The sequence below is a fragment of the Talaromyces marneffei genome, chromosome 2 (assembly GCF_009556855.1).
Source record: "Talaromyces marneffei chromosome 2, complete sequence".
Classification (NCBI taxonomy): Eukaryota; Fungi; Ascomycota; class Eurotiomycetes; order Eurotiales; family Trichocomaceae; genus Talaromyces; species Talaromyces marneffei.
In genome coordinates, this window is record NC_072349.1 from 1,260,842 (window position 1) to 1,281,845 (window position 21,004).

Consider the following 21,004-nt stretch of genomic DNA (forward strand, 5'->3'; position numbering starts at 1 on the left):
GTGAATGAAAACGAGGTATTCAGTTTTTTTCCTTTGCATTTCAAATCAGAATCTTGTTGGTTTGAACACGCTTAGCAGGCGCGGCCAGTGGTGAGAATGCTGTGGACTTGCTGGGCATAGGTGCAGCCGTTGTTGACATTGCCGTCGGAGAAGCCAGCGTCCCACATCATGATACCGCCGAAAGCACTGTTGTGGCTGTACTTGGTAACGAGGGTAGCAAGGTCGGCAGGAGAAAGGTAGTATTTAGCACCGGAGGCAGTACCAGTGGCACCGTCCTCAGAAGCAGGGACACCGAGGAAGATCTTGGCTCCAGAGGAGGGGGTGCCAGCAATGTTGGTGATCCAGTCGTTGAGGTTGCTGCCAGTGTCGGTGGAGCAGCCTTCGTTGTTGTAGAACTGGACCCAAAGGTAGTCGAATTGAGAGTTGGTGATGACTTCCTGCATGTTAGGCTCAGGGATAGGGCATTGAGGGGCTCCGGTTATGTAGTAAGTATTCGATGGGTCCTTGGCAAAATTGGTGCGGAGGGTAGAAATCATGTATTGGTAGAACTCATTTCCAGCATTGGCCTCCAAGTCAATGTCGAAACCGTTGACAAAGGTCTTACCGAAGGGACGAGGAATGGTGGTGGTAGTGGAGCTGGTTGCGTTGGGACTACCGTAAGCAGCCCACAGGTTCTGGCCGATGGTCGTACCCTCATCTTGTGAACTGAGAGAGTAAGCGCCAGAAGCACCACCGAGAGACAAGATGATCTTGATACCATTGGACTGACAAGTCGAGATGGCGGTGGCCAAGTCATCGCAGTTCTGGCCGGTGCCATCAGTGCCGATGTAGCAAGACTGGCCAATGGTACCAGAGGGGATTGTAATACCATTTCCCCATTGGTATAAGAAAGCAAGGACGATGATGTCGATTCCAGCATCGTCGGTACAGTAAGTAGAGAGATCGGTGTTCTCGACGGCGCTGCCACCGTTCTGACCCCAGTAGACGACGTTCTGGGCTCCGCTGGCTTGACGCTTAGCGGCGCTGAAGCGGTTCAAGACGTGAGGGTATGCCGTGGTAGTAGTAGCCATGAGACCGGCGCTGGCAAGCGTAGAGAAATGCATTTTGATGTAAGTGAAGTGACTTGAGCTTGACTGTAATATGTACAAAGAATGGTATCAAAAATTGAAGACCAAGATCAATCGGTTTGGTTCAGCAGGGAGTGACTGTTTGGTAAAAAGGAAGGAATGGACAGATCCGTCAAGGACCTTTGTATCTTCGTTAAGATTGTTGGCGATCGTATTTGGTGATTATGGAGAGAGAAAATAGAATGTCGAGAAGGAAACTCGAGGCCTATTTATGTTCGTTTCTTGACGAAGAATCAAGACAACACTACATCTTTGGTGGTGTTACTACTAGTCAAGCTTGTAGATCTATGTTGCAACAGCAGACAGACTGTCGATCCCCTCCCTGCCCTGTCTACAGTAGTGTATGCATCATGACCATGTCGGCTCGCAGGGCAGGCGACTACCAGTTATCTCGAACGATGCAAGGCGGAACACCATTGACCATGCTCACGCCAAACTCGGTATCGTGCCGTGTCATGGGCAATATAGCGTCTTACCGGAGGGGATATCTTTGTTCGGGACTGACATTTTCTCCCTGTCAGTTCGGATTAACCATTTTGGGCAACCATACAAGATGGTTGCGTCTTGCTATCAAAGTTGTGGGTGATGGGAAGCTCCAATAGGAGCCAAGTTTGGGTCCAGAAGCCTTGACGAGGAGGCATATTGAATGTTAGACAGATCACATCATTCAACATTCAGATGCAACCTACGTGCCTGGACTAGTCATTCCGGCCCCGTGGTTGAGTGCAAGCCACCCGTCAGCCATGTTGATAGGAAGAATGCGCCATCCGATTAGTAGTATTTTTGGAACTGTGCAGGGCTTTTGCTAAAATTGGCGTCACCTGTGACGGTGGGCCTGACGGGAAACGTGCAACAAAAATTATTGAATTGTGCATGGAGAAGCTCAGAAGACCTCGAGCGTAAAAGTCGCGAGATCTACGCCGTAGGCATAAGATCAATGTAGCCAGCCGCACGTTTCGAGGTCGCATCATTTGCGTTTCAACCCGTGGGGGAGGATTTAGTCTGTGAGACTAGCATAATACAGGTAATATGAGATTACTATGAAAAACCAGATCATCGAAACTTCTTTCTTAGGTAGTCATCGTGATCATAGGGATATGTGATTTGGGAATGTGAGAGGATGGGCTGCGTACTGTACTACGTCAACCCGTCAAGGACGAGGCTTTTCTGCAAACAAAAGCCTCCGTGCAGAATCCAGTGCATGCGGGACGCAAGAATACAATACACCATGTTGCTCAGTGCTGGTGTGTAGCTGCTGCTGACGGGGTACGTGGTCTGGAATTTCAGAATCCCAGAAGATCGGCAAGGTCATTCGGGACCCGATGTCACCATGCCTTGATAGACCTAGGGCTCAACCCTAGTCTAAAAGCCCTATCTCTGGGCCTATTCATCTCCAGCTTGCTGACCAACATCCACTAGGCAGCCAGATAGTCTTTTAGTAAAGCGCTTAGAACGCTATTCCCTGTTGTGCTATAGCAATTACATTCGTAGTTTGGGATATTACTTGCATCAAGCAATTCTCCATTGTGGTGACAGTTTCACAGACCAAATTAAGACCAGAATCATCTGCGACCATTTCCCAGTGACGATTCTGGACTGAATTTACTTCCTTAATACTAAGGAAGGCACAAAGGGGCCAGACTCGTGTTTCATCAATCGATCCATGGATGCCAGCCCGTTCTGAACAAGCCAATGCCCCCACGAGTCACTAAGGCATTAGTCAAATCAGACTAATTTCAGAAATTAAATCAGATTAATCAATCAGATGATTCGTATCTGAGTGAGAGCGAGAACGCGGAGCTTCGACTAGTGACAGAAGCAAATTCTACGAAACTTAGCCCTATCGTTTCTCAAACTCTTGAATTACCTTCAGAGAGCCTACAGCAGGTACTTGGCAACTATACTCAAGCACGACATCTGTTCCGAGTGGGAAATGCGTTTGGATGTTTAGTGTTTCACGACGTTGCATGCAATTATCATCTTCAATTGACGAATATACGCATTATATAGCGATCGACAATGGAGGAGATAGATGTTTACCGATAGTAGTGCTATATAGGTAGTATGCATTTTTAGGTGATAGATCTGCATTTTAGCAGATAAGACAACTGTAGATACTACAAAATTACTAGATACCCAATTGATAAGTTATGGTCTGCTTACTGAGTAAATGATATCTACATATTGCAATACAGGGGGGTACCAACAAGGTGTCATGACGGGTAATTACAACCCTTTTATATGGTATTTTCCAGAAATAGTAACCCAAGTTCAAGTGACTCGCGAATGACTAGAGTATGGGATAGATACGTATGTATGTAAATCTTAGGTGAGCAGTTGACATCAAGGTGATCGGAGAATGCCCGGGGACTTGTATGTCGTGCACATTGCAGAGTTGAACAGAGCCTAGCCCTCTTTCAATTATGATCATGACATTGTCGTCTAACGGCCCTCCTTACTGCATGCCTAACAAGTATCGCTTTGTAGAGAAAAGTGTCATGTGCATTTGACTGCCCTGACTTCCATCTCCATCGGCAGGGGTATAGTGAAGCTGGACACCGTATCGTGCAAAGCAGTTAGTATGGCTATTGAAGAAGCGACTTTAACAAGAGCTCGATCGTAAGATCAGATCTCTTGGTGCTCATTGCTCATGTGCATCACCCAAAATCACATATGAAAGTAATCTCTAAGTAACGAGTATCTGGGAAACGATCCCGCGCAATTAGGGCTTTTCCTGCGGGCATTCTCGACATTTAAACTACCTTATGATTTCACCAACAATGTTCACCTGGGTGTTTTTTTGCCAACCATTATTTACATATCTGATTGGCTTACATGACAAAAAATATGCAGAGTTATGGTCAAGATACCGCTCAGGATATTTGTATTGTTGACCAAAAATGACTCACTTCTGAGTGTTGTGATTGGCTCAATTGATGTAGATTTCGTCCCCGGGCGTTGATCACGGATACTCTACGAGGTCGATATATAGTTTATAGTTCGTGGATTGAATATAGATTATCTCAGATAAATAATTATTTCAATTCAAAAGATTCTAAGAATCTAGTTACTCTGTGTAAGAAACGTACACAAAATGACAACTGCACCAAGCATTATCGCAACATGCAAACAAACTCGATTCCATTTCCTCGACGATAGACCGTCACGCGAGGTATGGTATTCCATTCATATTCTCTCCTTTCCCGTGCCAGTAAATAATTGTCCATGTATATAGGTCGACATTCAAGGCCTCAACATAATAGTGCACTCACCCCACCAACAACCCTCGGCCGAAACCACAGCAACGGACAAAAAACCAAAAGGAAAATCAAAAGCAAAAGCAGACGGACTTGAGCTCATCTCAAATGCGGATCTGAGACTCAAAGCGGGGGTTCATTACGGTCTTGTGGGGAGGAATGGGAGTGGGAAGTCTAGTACGTAGCCCCAAAACCATTCTCTCGGGTTCTTGTTTGTCTAAGGTATTATTCTACGATGTAGCTATTCTCCGCGCATTAGCGGAAAAGCTCATTCCTGGGGTGCCATATTCAACCCGTATCGCCATTTTGCAGCAGACTGATGCCGAGATTGAGGAGAACAGCAAGAACAGTGAAATTGATGAGCTTGCGGACTTGTTGCAACGGGATGGCTCAGTATCGACGAATAGCACTACTCGAAAGACCGCGTTGGAGCAAGTGATTGCAAGTGATACGATGAGAAGTGAGGTAGAAAGAAAGATAAGCGGTCGGTATACAATATTCAGTGCATTGAGGCGTTCTAAGTTGATGTGATGCACAGTGTTGTCAAGGAGTCTGGAAAAGGAAGACCTGCTAGCACCTGTTCTCACCATACGGAAACTTCGCCATGAGCAGTTAGCGGAACAATTATTTCTTGCGCAGAAAAATGCAAGTATCAGAAGCGGTGCAAGAGGCTTCCAAGCAAGAAAGGAGCTCAAGGCAATTGAAAACCGAGTAGCCGCATCGACAGAGTTGTCAGTCATATCACCTTTCAAGCCCGTCTGAATACTGAACTGACGATAGTAGATTACAAGAAGATCACGCGAGTATAGATGCGGAAGCCATTCAAAGCGATACACAAGCCGCGATTGACTTGTTACAAGACCTGCAATCTCAGCATGAAGCGGTATGTATATCGCAACGCTCACTGCGTAAGACGGGCATTGATTGGCATGACGCAGATGAAAGTCGTGGATGTTGAGAACCAAGCCCGGAAAATATTACTAGGTCTAGGATTCAAAAATGAAATGCTTTCCACGCCATTCGCAATGTTATCAGGTGGCTGGCGAATGCGATGCATGCTAGCCGGAATCCTCATTCAGGACCCGGACATCATGATCCTCGACGAACCCACAAATTTTCTGGATCTGCTGGGTGTCATCTGGCTTGAGAATTACCTGAAACAGATGCAGCAGTCATCAGGGACGACATTAGTTTTGGTGTCTCATGACCGATCATTCATCAACGCTGTTTGCGAAGAGATCATCATCTTGCGAGACCAAGCCCTGACCTACTTCAAAGGTAATCTAGCCGCTTACGAGGAACACTTTGAATTCCAAAAATTGTACTGGGGCAGAATGAAAGAAGCCCAAGAAAAACAGATTGCGCATATGGAAGCTACTGTTCGCGAAACGACCAAAGTCGGCAAAAAGACGGGCGATGATAACAAGTTGCGGATGGCCAAATCGAGACAGAAGAAGCTCGATGAAAGGATGGGTATCCAAGTTAGCGCAACTGGTGGACGATTCAAGTTGAATCGTGATTTGACTGGTTTTCATCTAAAAGCGCGTGCCGAAATTGAAGTTCCGAAGGAGGAGAGAGGGGTTGCGATCCAATTACCGGATGCGCCTGATCTACGATTTCCAGGGCCGTTGATTTCGCTAGAGAATATTACGTTTAGATACAAACGCACAAAGCCTGTGGTACTTGACGATATTGGTCTGACAATACATCTGGGTGATCGGGTGGGAATCATGGGACTCAACGGATGCGGCAAGTCTACGTTGCTGAAATTGCTGACTGGCGAGTTCACGAAGTAAACGAAGGGCAAAGTTACTCGTCATCCGAGGTTGAGGATTGGATACTATGCTCAGAATTCCGTAGGCGAACTTCAAAAAGAGGGACGTTTAGATCCGGCATTAACAGCGCTGGCGTATATTCTGCGGGATGCCAATGGTCAACTCACTGAAGGCGAGACCAGGGGGTTGCTATCATCGCTGGGACTGTCTGGTAGAGTTGCATCTGATGTGCCTGTGTTTCGTCTTTCGGGTGGACAACTGGTATGTACTCATCGAGACAGGATAATCTGATTAGCGCTAATCATTGACAGGTTCGACTGGCTCTGGCCAAGATCTTATGGAACCACCCTCATCTGCTTGTCCTAGATGAAATCACCACCCATCTTGACTTTCATACAGTGACGGCCCTGGCATCTGCATTGTCTACATTCAATGGTGCAATTCTGGTCGTCTCGCATGATCGTTTCCTAGTACGATCTGTCGTCGAAGGGAAACGAGATGTGGATGCTCCATTGGACGACGACTTTGAGGCTGAATCTGAGGGAGATACGGGAAATGACGAGACATCTCGAAGGAGAACAGTCTACGTGCTCAAAGGCGGAAAGATGGTTGAACAAAGCGATGGAGTGAACCAGTTCGAGAAGAGTCTGGAGAAGAGGGTAGTCAAGATGTTAGCCAATTAACGTTATAGCTGTTGATGTGCAATTCAGGAATGTCATGTCCTTGAGGGTGTCCGTAGTCAAAACCCAATCTCCGCGGAGAGCCTCTGCTTACCTAATCCGGCAGCTTATCGAAGTGGTCCGGCCGACGAGCGCTGTGATTGGTCTGGACGAGTGTGGGGGATAAAGAGGCATGTCATTTACAAAACTGACCATTCTTCTTCCAACTTCCAACATCCAACTTTCAAAATGAATTCAGGTATTCGTCTAAACCCTTGAATATACTCGTAACCATGGCACGCCCGTCAGTCTTGGGGCGGGGTGTCTCACGCCTGTGCTACACACTCGAGCTCCCCACTGGGCAGTACTACTTGCGAAGAAGCACAGTGACTCACAGACCTGTGCGACAACAAAGCACCGTGGCTGCTACTGCTGCTGCTACAGTCGAGGATAACAGTCCTGATCCGCCATCATCTATACCAAAAGCAAGCCGAAGATTCGAAGCCATCAAATCAGCAAAGCCCTTCTCCGACTTTCTAACCGACACCTTCCACCGCCAACATGACTACCTCCGCATCAGCATCACCGAGAAATGCAATCTGCGCTGTTTATACTGCATGCCAGAGGAAGGTGTACCGCTCTCACCACCAGCCCACCTGCTTACAACACCAGAGATCGTATATTTATCGTCTCTGTTCGTGTCGCAGGGAGTCACCAAGATCCGTCTGACCGGTGGCGAACCCACAGTCCGGAAAGATCTGGTACCTATGATGCAGGCAATAGGCGATCTACGCAAAGACGGGCTGAAAGAACTATGCCTAACGACGAACGGGATATCTCTACACCGGAAACTCGACGCAATGGCCGAGGCGGGATTGACGGGCGTCAATCTCAGTCTGGATACTCTCGACCCCTTCAAATATACCATCATGACGCGCCGGAACGGATTTGAGGCGGTCATGAAAAGCATCAATCGGATCGAAGAGATGAACCATAAATTCAACGCGGGCATAAAACTTAAGATCAATTGCGTGGTTATGCGAGGTTTGAACGAGCACGAAATCGTCCCGTTCGTGGAGATGGGGCGTGAGAAGGACATTGAGGTTCGGTTTATTGAATATATGCCGTTCGACGGCAATAAATGGAGTGAACAGAAAATGGTCCCGTATCAGGAAATGCTGGACATTATTCGGAAAAGTTACCCGGAGTTGGAAAAGGCGGCCGATCACAAGAATGATACCAGCAAGACATATCGTGTGCCGGGATTTCAGGGCAAAGTCGGCTTTATCACTAGCATGACGCACAACTTTTGCGGGACATGTAATCGTTTACGTATCACGTCAGACGGCAATCTAAAGGTCTGTCTACACGGAAATGCAGAGGTGTCCCTCCGCGACCTGATCCGCGAAGAGAATAATGGCCTGCCAATCGACGACGAAGCCATGAAAGCTCTAGACCTCCTCGAATCCGGCCGTCTAGCATCCCGCATCCAATCCGAAGAAAACCTACTTCAGCGCGAACGCAAGTTACTCGACGTAATAGGACTAGCAGTCAAGCGCAAGAAGGCGAAACATGCCGGAATCGGGAAACTAGAGAATATGAAGAATCGGCCTATGATATTGATTGGTGGGTGATTTCTTTCTTTATTTCTATTTCATTGCGCTTGTACAGATTGGATAGATAAGCATATACCGGCGAAGGCGTACATTCCTTGCATGTTATGATTTATGAGATATGATACCAATCAATTTATGTTATTTATGGAGTATTAATAGACGGACTGACGTGCATCGTAGATAATCCTATCTTCAATCGTACAATAATAAACAATCTGATACCAACCCATCTGCTGCATTCTACGCACCAAGTCCGAACATACACCACCAAGCGACAACCTTCAACGCCTCCTCCTCCTCCTCCTCCTCCTCCATCACCAAAGGAGCATATCGTCAAACCCAACCACCCAGTCTTACCACACCTCAACGCCGCCGGACACATGCACATGACCAACGTAGGCTCCAAACCCAGCACTCAACGTTACGCGCGCGCCGCTTGTCTGGTCTATTTCACCAATGACATTACATACACGACCCTCACCACTTCTTCTGAATCCTCGACAGGCGGAATGACGTTGGCAAAAGGGGATGTATTCGCCGCGGCACGGGTGGCGGGTATAATGGCCGCGAAGAAGACGCCTGATATTGTGCCGTTGTGTCATCCGAGTATTGGGGTTGATAGTGTTAGTATTGACATTTCTCTATATCCGCCGACTATTTCTTCGACTTCGTCGGAGGGAGGGGAATACGGGGCTGTTGAGATCGTGGCTACGGTTACATGCGAGGGACGCACGGGCGTCGAGATGGAGGCTATGACGGCTGTAATGGGGGCCGCGTTGACGGTGTATGATATGTGCAAGGCTAATGATAAGGGGATTGTGATTGAGGGAGTGCGATTGCTGGAGAAGAGGGGTGGGAAGAGTGGTGTTTGGAGAAGAAGCGAGTAGACGTTAGGAGATTGATTGTAATGTCGCTGTAGAATAGAGTCAATAGACTAGCTACATAAAACGCTGCAAATGCATCGATGCGCCGGATAAAATGGCGGACAGGATATAAAACTCCAAACTCCGTACCATAACAAATCATAACAAATCAGCATCATCAATGGCAAATCGTGATCATAAAAGAGTAAAGAGTTGGAGGAGGGAGTTAAGAATGCTTTGTATAACACCCCTTACACCTCAACATAACCCTATCACTCATAGTCCCATAAACCTGCGGCCCAGCACCAAACACCTTTCCACAATTGCGACAATTGTGATGCGACGCCAACATTTCCATTAGATGCGTATCTCTCTTTTGCAGTTTTGCCAGTGATTCGCGCAGTTGTTGCGATTCCGCCTTTTTGATTTCGAGCACTGCTGTACGTTGATCCTCGACTGCTTTGCGGGACCGCAGGTCAGCTTCGTCCTTGTACGACCGCAGAATCTCAAAGGCGCATTCGCCAAAGTCGGAGAGAACTTCAGCCATGCCGGGTTGAATGAGTAGTGCATTCAGATTCTGCACGCAATAATCAATCAACACGGGCCGTAGAGCAGCGTCGTTGTGCGGGGTAGATGTATACACGGCACGGATAATATCTGGGATGTTGAGCTTTTCAACTGAAGTACGATTGAGTTGGTTTCGAAACATTTTGGAAGACACCTCTTTCAAGTCCCTGATATCGAACTTGTCGCCGCTGGCGTACAGTTGTACGTGCGCGAGGATGTCTTCTGTTGTCGCGGGGCGGCCGCCTTGGTGTTGTTGGTTTTCGTCGTCATTTTCAGAATCTTCGGAGGAATTGCAGCTTCTTTCTGTCGAGGGTGTGTTCTCTACTCCTTGTTAGAGAAACATATGCCACCCCCAAAAAATAGGGAAGAGAGGTAGGTACCAATTTCCTCATTCCCCGTAATCTTACACGTCTCATAAATGCCCGTATACAAAAACGTCAAGACGGACTGAAACACGTCCGGATCCTCATCCACGAGTTCTAATTTCTGCGTGATTCCCTCCTTAAAGTTGTCCTTGCACATCAGCCGAAAGTAGCTGGAGCGAGGGCAAATGACCAGACGGTGGACGTGGAATTCGCGGTTGCCGCATGTCACCAGAAAGTCGGAATATTCTCCGCTCTCGAGATAGCGACCCCACATGGCCGAGATGCCCTGGTGAGGCCGTTCTAGGTATTCTTCTGTCAGGCCCATGTTCTTCTTATTCTGATCTATGGGTGAATAGGGTCGGGTGTATTCTTGAGGGAGACGAAGAAGAAAGGACAGTGGTGAGGGAAAGCCAGAGTGACATACCCATCCTGATAAGAGAGGGCTCCGGCAGATGACGACGATGGACCCTCCCCAATCACAGCGTGTCCGTACCTGTAAGAGACCCCGGTAAATCGCGCAGATTGTGTTATTCGTACGATGTTCAAAAAATAATGCAGAATTCAGTATCAAGTTGGTTTTGCATGCAATGTAAAAATGATAGTTGAAAGGTAATAATGAAAAGAAGAGCGTGACCAGATACCGCATTTATGATTTATTAAGTCAAGGCCATGGGTTTCCCCGCCATGGCTTGTCTTGTGTATGCCCAGCCTGCTATCACGACAATGCCATCCCAAGTAAATAAATGCTAGCTAGGTAGTTACATACTCCGTACTACGGACTAACTAACTACTACTAAGAAACAAACTGCCCAGCCAAGGCGGGGGCTGTGCAATCAGGTTGATAGCGAGCTATCATGTAAAACGGACGATAGCTGCGCGGGGCTACCATCAAACGAGCAGCTCTAAATGGTCAACTGGCAAATGGCCCTGGAGAAAGGTCGTCTAGACTTTCTTGGCCTCGGCTCATATTGGTCTCGGGGTTTATCTTCGTGCAAGCATGACTGGCACCAACAATGCCAAGGTGTGGCCGAGCGTACTAAGACAGTGTGGTGATGGTGGATTTCCGACATCCTCTTATTCCAGTCGTGATGCCCAAGTACCAGTTTAATGGCTTCGATAATAAGCACAATCAATGATGAGCTACCTAGGTAGAGATGGATGTATACTGAATGAGGATTGGTGCTTAAAGTGCTCTTTCTTCTTTGCTTGGAGATATCTTCAATCGCCCATGCACTCTATCAAAGTTTATAAATTGAAGACAAGGATACCCAGGTAGCGGTACCATGTGGTTGAGTCATTCGCGACGCAATAACCATGTTAACTCTATACCTATGTATCATCATTGATAAAACCAGACCCTACGGAACATGCCTAGATAACTAGTATGTAGTTCAATGTCACTTCTTTACACAATCCTCCAACCGGCTCTTCTGCCTCCCCTGCGCGTCAAAATTGCCCCCGTCCAACCACCGCTCAAACCCCTCCTCTACACCTCCCTCCACCCACTCCGAATCCAACAACGAAAACCACGCCGAGTCCCGATTGCGTCCCTTGATGATCATATGCTGCCGAAACACGCCCTCAAACTCAAACCCATACCTCCGGGCCGCCCTTTTTGAGGCTTCGTTGAGATTATTGCATTTCCACTCTAGGCGCCTATAGCCCAAGTCTCGGAATGCGTAGCGAGCCAACAGAAACACGCTTTCCGTGGCAGGTGTTGTCCGTTGTAATGCTGGGGAGTACATAACATGGCCCACTTCAATGCTGCGATGGACAGGGATGATGTTCAAGAGGCCGATGTATCCCATCAGCTTACTCTCACTAGCATCTGTATCGGCATGGACCCTAATAGCGCATAAGATTGAACTTTCGGATTTCTCGAAATCCGCGAGATATGTCTGTAATTCGGCGACGGTCACTGTAGGACCGCCGAGCATGTAATCCCATAACCAGCCGTGCTCGTTACCGCCGATATGGGGGAATAGTTCTTCTGCATGTGAGGCTTGGAGTGGTTCTAAAGTCACTGTGCGGCCCGGGAGGGTGATGCGACGTGGGCGGGGTGCAGGGGTATATGTAGGCTCTGCAACTTTGAAGCCTAGGGGACGATTGACTGTCATGGTTGGTATGTGTGAGGATTGATCGGATGAATAGCGATAGCTTTGAAACGAAGAATTGTCGTATCAATTGATGTAAAAGCTTATCTATTAACTATTGACTATAAACTTCAACTTCTTAAATATTGTGGCGTAAGTTGCGGACTAAGGAGGAGTGGAGTGAGTCATTCCATTCCGTCTTCGGACTTTTCAGTCCGTATACATTTATTATCAAACAATGAATGATATTTGGCACTACATGTACATGGGTATATTTTGATAATGAAGATGATATCTCGATGCGATTTCATTGGTGGGTAGTGATTACCGAGAGCGATCTCCCACCAATTCTTGAACTTGTGAAGCTATTGTGAAATATCAACATTTTCAATGTTGTTGGTCAATGCGTAGTCCACGGGTTTACTGCGTTAATGGTTGTCTCTTGTTGTCATCATTTCTTGTTCATTTCTATCTATGGATTCTGCATGAAATATGAAATCAAGTCTATTTTGAGAGGAATTGTTCGTCCTAAAATTAGGAGAGACCATTTGTAAAACCGAGGTCAATTGACCAATTGACCGACCACAATAAGCCGCGCAGGAAGGAAATCCAATTTGGCTGAGAACGATCATACACTGGTCATCAAGACTTCGTTAGTGGGCGGTGATGGTTGGGCAGCGTTGCAGGCGGAATCAAGGTACATAGCATTTTTCAACCCGGTCTTTATCGTGATCGAAAGCAATGTCAGTCGCTTGGCTCGAACGCATCGAAGCATTCAAGAGTGCGGATACTTGATCCTTGACCCCCATTTTGTCAGGACACCTGGAGAGCTCAGCATCCTGCCCTTGCGAGCATACAGTCCAAACCATCGGCTCCTTGAATCTGGAATAGGAAACCTGCACTGTATTGGCTTCACTGCCACGGTCACAGAAGCGGTTTACCGAGTCCATCCATGCCTGGACTACCAACTGGGTTTTGCATTGGCAGAGGGGGGGGGGGGGAATATCAACAGCCAAAAAGTTGGAGCAAGGAAGCACGTGGACCAACTGAAGGCACCTATGACAGGACCAACTCTCGGGGTTGGTTCAATATCAAGATATCATCATGCCTATTTTAATATGATGCCCCTCTAGGGTCTGTTGAAAATAGCTGGACCGAAGCGCTCTATGGATGCTATGGAACCTAGTAGTACAGTACGTACAGTATGACGATCACGATCACAATCACGTAGTATGAGTGTAACCCCAAAGCTCTGCAGTGAGGCGTGACGGTTGCGCCAATCTTGCCTACCAGTGTACTTACTGCCTTGATAGGATGCCTCAGCCCTTGGCAACATCTTTGTATGAAGATCGTACAGTCTCGGAATCCTAGCCATCCGAGACTCAATCCGCGGTCCTCGATTCCTAGCCTTCTTAGGTGAATGCGCCAAGGAGGCTGTTAGGCTGGTACCAAACGTGGAAGACGTTGGGGTGTGTAGAATGGCTCGGAGTCTGGGTATTCTCAAACAGACAAAGTTACAAACAACAGAAAAGGAACAAGCGTTTTGCCGGTACCGGCAGCTCTAACCAGATGTGGTAAGAGCCCAGAATGTTCGCCACGCTGATTGGATAGAATACCGGATCCACGTAGCCGGACGCCCCATCTGAGCCACACCTCTACCAAATAGTAAATACCAATCAACCGAGTTAGCGCTAAGCCACTCCCTTCCGGGCCTGCTCCGCGAGAGTCCGGACGCTCCTTCCCCTTCCTTCCTCATCCACCTCCTCCTCCATTATATTGATCCTGGCCATCCGTCCTGTCCTATCTTCCGCGCTTTCTCTTCATCACCACATACCACCACCACTGCAACCAACTCCCGTACACCAGCGTGTTCTCACACCCTACCGCTCCTTTTCTCTCCCCGCCATCTGCAGTAATTGTACATTCATGACATCTGGCCTCAAGGCAACAATCAAAATTCACTTGGTCCTTTGAAGACCAACAATCTAGACACGGTCAATTAAGATGGCCACTCTAGCCGAACTAAACCTTTTGACAGCCTCGCCGCTGCCCAACTTTAACTCGACTCATGACCCCGAATTCGATTCCTTCCTCAACCTCGACCAAACCGCCTTTCCTACCTCCGAATCCATGAAGTCGAATCCTTCTCTCATCTCTCAGCCGTCCATGGCAACATCAGAAGCCGGTATCACTGATATGGGACCATCGTATTCCGGGCCTAGTCATCAATATGGAGATCATCAACAACAGACTGGATTTCCGCCTGATGCCGTCGCTCATGCCATGGCTTACAACGACAGTTCTCTAGGCGCTTTGCATGCTGGACATCAAGGTTTCCCCGTGACTGACACCAAATACATTCATTTGAAACGCGAAGATTCGACGGTTGATTTTGGCACCGCTCCATCTCGCAGTCATTCGGAGATGGATACCGAGACCGACAACAAACCCTTCTTCGTCCCTCCCGGCAATACCGTCAGAAGCCAACAATTCATTAACCCTACCGCTTTAGGAGGCCTTGAAACGCCCATCATCGCTCATCCCGCACCGCAGGCCGGTCGGGTGTATCCAGGAATGCACCAGCAGCAGGCTGCTATGGCGCGCGCCGCCCAACAGCAGAAACAGCAAGCAGAAATTATTCGCCAGCAACAACAAATGCGATATCGTCAAGCCGAGCAGTTTGTTCGCCAAACACCAACCGAACCGCGTTCTCTCCCACGTGCTGTTCGACAACAGACAGACCCTGCCGTCGAAGAGCGGATATCGCGTTTGTTGCAACAAATGCGACAGAGTAGTCTTGGTCAGGACGGCCATCTATCCACACCGTCATCTCTTCTGCCTCACATGGCAAAGCAGAAGAAGGAGGAAGAGGATATGGACGAAGACGAACGTTTGCTAGCTAGCGAGGAGGGTAAGAAGCTTACCAGCAAGGAGCGACGCCAGTTACGAAACAAAGTCTCTGCGCGTGCTTTCCGCTCTCGCAGGAAGGGTTAGTCATCTCCATTGAATCAGTCTTGCACCTTTACTAACAAACGATAGAATATATCACTCAACTCGAAGGCGAAGTTGCTTCTAAAACGAACGAGAACAACGAACTGCGACGTCAGAACCACGCACTAGCGGAGGAAAACAGTCGTCTTACCGAACTCACGCGCATGCTTCTTTCGTCACCTCACTTTTCGGATGTCTTAAATGACCTCAGCACCAATGGATTGCCAGCCCAAGTACAGGTTGCTGCTCAAATTCCTCAACTTCCACATCAACCAATGGTATCTCAGGCTTCGATTCCCACAACCGTTGCCGGTCCTCAGGTCAACATGAACATGGTCTCAGACAACCACATGGACGTCTACGGTGCTGGTTGGAACTCGGGCATCGATATGAACTACAATCCTTCTATTTTTGCTATTTTCGAGGTTCCGGAACCGGCTATTGAACCAGAGATTCTCTCTGGAAAACCATCTAGCTTCGAAACACCTCTTGAGTCCAGTGAATCGTCAAAGGTAGAGGTTCTTCAGCTTGAGCGACCTCCTATTACTGTATCAACTGTCGTGAGCACTAGCGAAGTCACTGAAGCAACCGAAGAGCTGGATGCGACCGACCCATGCTTCGCTTTGTTCTTGGACAATATCCCATGTGTATTAAATGGATCAACCGCCCCCTTGTTCAACGGACTTGAATCCGAAAAGCCTTGTCAATATACGCTCGTTGTGGTCCAGGAATCAGAAGATGTTTCGGAGTCCTCTATACGTGATTTTAAACAGCTATGTTCCAGCATGGACGCGGCATTTGAACGCGTATGCAGGGTGACCGACTATCTGCTGTGATTATTACGATTACGAATTCGTCTTGATTTCTCTATAGATTTGTTTGTTTACTCAATGGAGTTTGCGGTTTAGGAGTAAGAGAGAGATTACCATCTCTAGCTCGTCATTACGGACCAGGTTTTTACCGGCCCCGGTGTTTTGGTTCTTGGATAAGCACTGGTGGGGGGGGGGGAACTAAGTTAACTAGTTATCTATTGTTACATTTCATTACGTAATTTTTATTTTGGCCATCTTTCGTGTATAAATTGTTCTCCTGGTCATGGATTCTTGTATGTATCGAGTCTGTAAAAACCATGCTTTAAATGCCTTTTTTTTTCAGTTTCTCCCAAACTTCTATACTTGTTCTTCATTGTAGGGTTCCATTAGAATACATAACTCTTTAGTAGGGGCGAGCTTTCACTGTTAGGGCTTGGAACATCAATATTGGTTCCTTGTCCGACGACTTCGTATAGTTACATAATCTCTTTATGCCTTCCAGGTTCAAGGTCCTTCCACGATATAGATAATACAGATTGTAACTTCTAAGATATCAAGATAGAATCAAGCAACATTAAAAAAAAAAAAAAAGAAAGAAAGAAAAACCCCCGAATGATAATTATATGTTGTGTACATGGATCCTTTCCAAGCCCGCAACCTCAACCTGAAAGCTCAACGTCCCTCTCATACCTCACGTATACCTACGGGCCATGAGCACGCCCAAGCTCGTCAAGCCCCTTATTCCCATTCATCATACTCGTCAAAACACTCCCCGGCACCACCGCGCAAGCCAACCAACTCATTGACGATGATTTCCCCCTCCAAACCAGCCCACTCTTACCACCAACAACATCATTCACAAGATTCTTCGCAAACACATCTACATCCTGTTTCATGCTGGTCGTATACTGTAACCCTTTATTCTCGCGAGCGATCTTATCGTGGATAGGCTGGTAGAATGACTCGGCTGGGAGGGTGAGATCTCTCCTGTCGGCGAAGAATTGTGTGTTTACAGCGCCTACCATGGCGGTTATGACACGCACGCCGAGCGGGGAGAGTTCTAGGCGTAAGGTTTCCGAGAGGAGGGCTGTGGCTGCTTTGGAGGAGTTGTATATTCCTTCATTCATTCACTCTCTGTCAGAACAAATCCCCCAACAAGAAAGAGAGTAGGGGGGGGGGGGGGGGGGTTGATATACCAGACCACGCAAACGTAAAACAAGCAGCTATCGAACTGATATTACACACCGTACCCTTCGCTTGAACCAGCATCGGCGCAAAAGCCTGGGTCATGGCAAGAACACCCCAAACATTTAAATCGTACACTTTCTTCGCCTCGTCGATATCCGTATCTAGCAATGGACTACAGAGGCCCATGCCGGCATTGTTGATCAGGACATCGAGTGAACCGCCGGTACGTTGAGCGACATATTCGGCGCATGCTCTGATTGACTCCCGGGATGTGATTTCTAAATCAACGACAGAAATATTTTCAGACTGAAGAAAAAGGGGCTCGGCTTTGGATTTGTTGCGTAGCGTTGCGAAGACATGGTAGCCCCTGGAGTGGAAGGCCCGGACAAGGGAGGCGCCGATGCCTCCCTGGCTGCAGCCTGTTATCAGGACTGTTTTTTCCCGCATTTTGTATTTGTTAGGTACCTAGGTATTGATATGAGAGAGAGAGAGATGATGAAGTAACAGTAATTCAAGATTCGCTTTTATAATGGAAGATGACTTCCTATTCTGGTAAAGAGTCTGACAATACCCTAACCGGAGTTCGGAGTGTGGAATCCGTTTCCCGTCGGTGTTGGATGGATAACGTTCCGATGGATTCATCTTCTCATCTTATAAGTGGTGGTCGCCGCCATAATTCACAAGATTCCAAAGGCATTCGGATTTCTCTATACCAACTTGCAACATGGAAAGACGTGACCATAGCCCCACTCGAATCAGCACGTATGGTCTAGCGTGCATGCAATGTTTCAAGGCAAAGTGTCGATGTGTGCCGCGGCCGAATGCGCCTTGCGAGAGGTATATCAATCATCCTGTAGCCTTTATTGAGGAAAGCATAGATTGAGAGAATTAATGTGCCTGCAGATGTCTCCGTCTCAAAAAGGATTGTCAACCGTCGCAGTCAGCTCGAAGACGAAATGCTCAAAAATCGCAGGGCCAAGAATCCAATGCACGAATCGCGCAGCTGGAGGGCAAAGTTGACACATTGATGTCTGTATTGCAAGCTACCGTTGCCTCGTCTGGGACTCCAATAGATTTAGATCGAGTACTCAATGCTGAGCAAAATATATCGACATCTACAACATCTGGGTCGAGCCACTCCACCGGCTCCAACTCTAATGCCAGTGGAAGTCAAGGCCTAACACCCACAACGGAACTATTCTCAACAACGCCAATACATCAGGATCTTTCTTCAGAGATATCGCTCCTCCAAGCCGAGGAATCTCTATCCTTCTTCTGTACTCGAATGCTCCCCCATTTCCCTTTCTTCCACCTACCTCCCAACCAAACGGCCTGGCAACTGCGCGTCGACCGCCCTATCCTCTTCCAAGCCATTCTAACAGTCACAACGCTCTCAACCCACCGAAAACTGCAGAGAGCCGAACACTTCAAACGTCTCATTTTTGGCTCGGCTCTCATGGAGGCACAATCAAATATCGATTTGTTGCTCGGTATACTAACATACATAGCATGGAGCACAGATGCCTTCCTGGGACGCGCAAATCTGCTTTCGAGAATGATGATGCTTGCGATTTCGCTAGTGTATGATTTGAGATTTTTTAAACCTTCGAGTCCGGATGTGCAGTTGATTGTTAAGCTTACGCAGGGGTATTCGGAGGCTGAGTTGGAGGGCGACGCGGTTGTTGGAGGAAGGGGGACGCTCCAAGGGTTTTTGGAGCAGCAGAGAGCTGTTTTGGCTTGTTTTGTGTTGAGTTCTAAGTATAGCCGGCCACCAAATCCGATTTATGCGTTGGGGATAGAACAGCTAACCTGTGTTTATGGGATAGTATTTCATCGCATTTTTGGCGCATAGATGCTTTGCGATGGACGCCTCAGATGGAAGAAGCGTTGCGAGTTCTGGAGAGGAACAAGCCGTACCTCCCCACAGACGAAGCGTTTATATTTCAAGTGCGCTTGCAGCTGTTGACGCAAAGGGCGGCTCATATCAGAGAGCAGCATGAAGCGGATTGTGCTCGTGCAGCAGCCACGCCGGTTCCAGCATTTCTATATCTTAAATCCCTGCAGAAGCAATTGCAGGATTTCAAAGATGCGCTTTCTCCAGAGCTTCGGAACAAAAGTTTGTATTATCCAGTCTGTGAGGTAGTGCATAAGTCACTAATATATCCCAGATATCCTAATTGCGTACGGACAATACGTGGAGTTGTACATCGACCAAGCATCTCGCACACTCAACCCCGATGCCTCGCCGTCCAATACCTTAAGCGGACAAACCATCGACACTAGCACGCAATTACCCGGCTACGAACGCATAGACTCACTCTGGAAATCCGTCGAATGCATCAGGGTATGGCTCGACGCCTTTTACCGAATCCCCCCCTCAGATTGTATAGGCCTCCCATTCCATTTCTGGTCTCAAGTAATCCGCTGCACCGCAATCCTCAAATATCTCTCAACTCTCGAAGACCCAGCTTGGGACTGCCACGCAGTACGAAAAACCGTCAACATCGTTTCAGTCCTGCAATGGATGCCCGAGAAGCTCGATATGACTAGTAAAGAAGCTGGGCTGCAGTCTGATGATGATTTGTTCAAGTTGCTATCAAAGCTCCTAACAAGATCGAGAGAGTGGGTTGCAGCTAAATGGAATATTTCATCTGAGCGCCATGAGAATGATGATGTTCAGGTTGTAGTTGATCGTCCATCTACGCAAGGAAGAAGTTCTGAGTTTGAGGCGTTGACGAGTGGTGGGAATGTTGATGGTATTCCGGATTTGGATGGGATTCCATGGATACAATCAATGGATTTGGAGAGTGATAAGTGGTTTGAGGAGGTATTGGGATGGTCGCCGGTTAATTATTAGTTTCGTGTGCTGTGACAATCGTGAAGAGGATGATGCCAATTAGATCAATCATGAACAGCTTGTCTCATGAAAACAGAGTTTGGAGCAGGCTAAATTGGGATATCATCCAAGAAGTAGCTTCCAGAACGCATTAGAAGGAAGTCTTTATACTCAATCGCCAAGTTCATGAAACTCTTCTACTCGTAGTAGGTACTAGCGATTTTAGCCCTAACTATGTAGTTATATTGGAAAAATTACTGCGCCAGCACAAACTCAGCAAGAGGTCTTGAAAAGGTCTTGTATTGGATCTGTCGCTTGTCCTTTACAACATTTCTATCTGTTCTAGTTGATCCTTTTTATATGTGAAATCCTCACAATTCCGATCTCCTATCTTGCACTCCGATGTCTCCGATTCCGTAGGAATAGCACTCCGTTTCCTGTCCAAATTGTAATCCTTTCCCAATTCAGTCTGAGGCTCCGAGCTTGCTGAGATAAGACCGATAACTTAGGGTTCCTATCTCGATAAACCAAACACGGTTAGCATGGAAAGGGCTTGGCAATTAATTATTTTCCGTTCAGCTTTCGTGACTCAACAGCGCTTCATGCATTCTAAATACAATTGGCAGTATTTGCGGTTCAAGCAATCCTCATCTGAGATGCTTGACGTCCATTCACTTATCATCATCTCCCTCATCTAGCCATCGACAGCTGTCACGTTGGCTTCCCTGCGAGGAATCGGAAGGGTCGCCTTCCGCGGAACAACCCCCCGAACACCACATCCTACGATCCGGACCACAGCTGCCAGAGTCGATATTCTGAGACTGACATCGTTTCATTCAACTGCCTTCCTTCATA

At 47.5% G+C, this 21,004-nt stretch overlaps 8 protein-coding genes across 8 annotated transcripts; 4 read left to right on the top strand and 4 right to left on the bottom strand.

Annotated features, from left to right (window-relative positions):
* Positions 1-71: 71 nt before the first annotated feature.
* On the bottom strand, positions 72-1,103 carry EYB26_002813 (uncharacterized protein; the record flags this gene model as incomplete). The annotated part of the gene is made up of 1 exon (XM_054262118.1): positions 72-1,103. One exon carries the CDS (start codon positions 1,101-1,103, stop codon positions 72-74), a length of 1,032 nt encoding a protein of 343 aa, XP_054118093.1.
* Positions 1,104-4,221: 3,118 nt separating this feature from the next.
* Positions 4,222-6,842, top strand: EYB26_002814 (uncharacterized protein; the record flags this gene model as incomplete). Its single annotated transcript, XM_054262119.1, has 8 exons — positions 4,222-4,299; positions 4,363-4,561; positions 4,626-4,868; positions 4,923-5,115; positions 5,168-5,267; positions 5,323-6,079; positions 6,245-6,420; positions 6,471-6,842. The coding sequence occupies 8 exons, from the start codon at positions 4,222-4,224 to the stop codon at positions 6,840-6,842; spliced, it is 2,118 nt and encodes a 705-aa protein (XP_054118094.1).
* A 269-nt stretch (positions 6,843-7,111) lies between these two features.
* EYB26_002815 (uncharacterized protein) lies at positions 7,112-9,321 on the top strand (the record flags this gene model as incomplete). The annotated part of the gene is made up of 2 exons (XM_054262120.1): positions 7,112-8,444; positions 8,615-9,321. The coding sequence occupies 2 exons, from the start codon at positions 7,112-7,114 to the stop codon at positions 9,319-9,321; spliced, it is 2,040 nt and encodes a 679-aa protein (XP_054118095.1).
* A 202-nt stretch (positions 9,322-9,523) lies between these two features.
* EYB26_002816 (uncharacterized protein) lies at positions 9,524-10,554 on the bottom strand (the record flags this gene model as incomplete). The annotated part of the gene is made up of 2 exons (XM_054262121.1): positions 9,524-10,185; positions 10,245-10,554. The coding sequence occupies 2 exons, from the start codon at positions 10,552-10,554 to the stop codon at positions 9,524-9,526; spliced, it is 972 nt and encodes a 323-aa protein (XP_054118096.1).
* Positions 10,555-11,626: 1,072 nt separating this feature from the next.
* On the bottom strand, positions 11,627-12,346 carry EYB26_002817 (uncharacterized protein; the record flags this gene model as incomplete). The annotated part of the gene is made up of 1 exon (XM_054262122.1): positions 11,627-12,346. The coding sequence occupies one exon, from the start codon at positions 12,344-12,346 to the stop codon at positions 11,627-11,629; it is 720 nt and encodes a 239-aa protein (XP_054118097.1).
* A 1,980-nt stretch (positions 12,347-14,326) lies between these two features.
* Positions 14,327-16,149, top strand: EYB26_002818 (uncharacterized protein; the record flags this gene model as incomplete). Its single annotated transcript, XM_054262123.1, has 2 exons — positions 14,327-15,311; positions 15,362-16,149. The coding sequence occupies 2 exons, from the start codon at positions 14,327-14,329 to the stop codon at positions 16,147-16,149; spliced, it is 1,773 nt and encodes a 590-aa protein (XP_054118098.1).
* A 677-nt stretch (positions 16,150-16,826) lies between these two features.
* Positions 16,827-17,760, bottom strand: EYB26_002819 (uncharacterized protein; the record flags this gene model as incomplete). The annotated part of the gene is made up of 2 exons (XM_054262124.1): positions 16,827-17,242; positions 17,322-17,760. The coding sequence occupies 2 exons, from the start codon at positions 17,758-17,760 to the stop codon at positions 16,827-16,829; spliced, it is 855 nt and encodes a 284-aa protein (XP_054118099.1).
* A 277-nt stretch (positions 17,761-18,037) lies between these two features.
* Positions 18,038-20,170, top strand: EYB26_002820 (uncharacterized protein; the record flags this gene model as incomplete). The annotated part of the gene is made up of 4 exons (XM_054262125.1): positions 18,038-18,150; positions 18,217-19,071; positions 19,140-19,429; positions 19,482-20,170. The coding sequence occupies 4 exons, from the start codon at positions 18,038-18,040 to the stop codon at positions 20,168-20,170; spliced, it is 1,947 nt and encodes a 648-aa protein (XP_054118100.1).
* Positions 20,171-21,004: the final 834 nt, after the last annotated feature.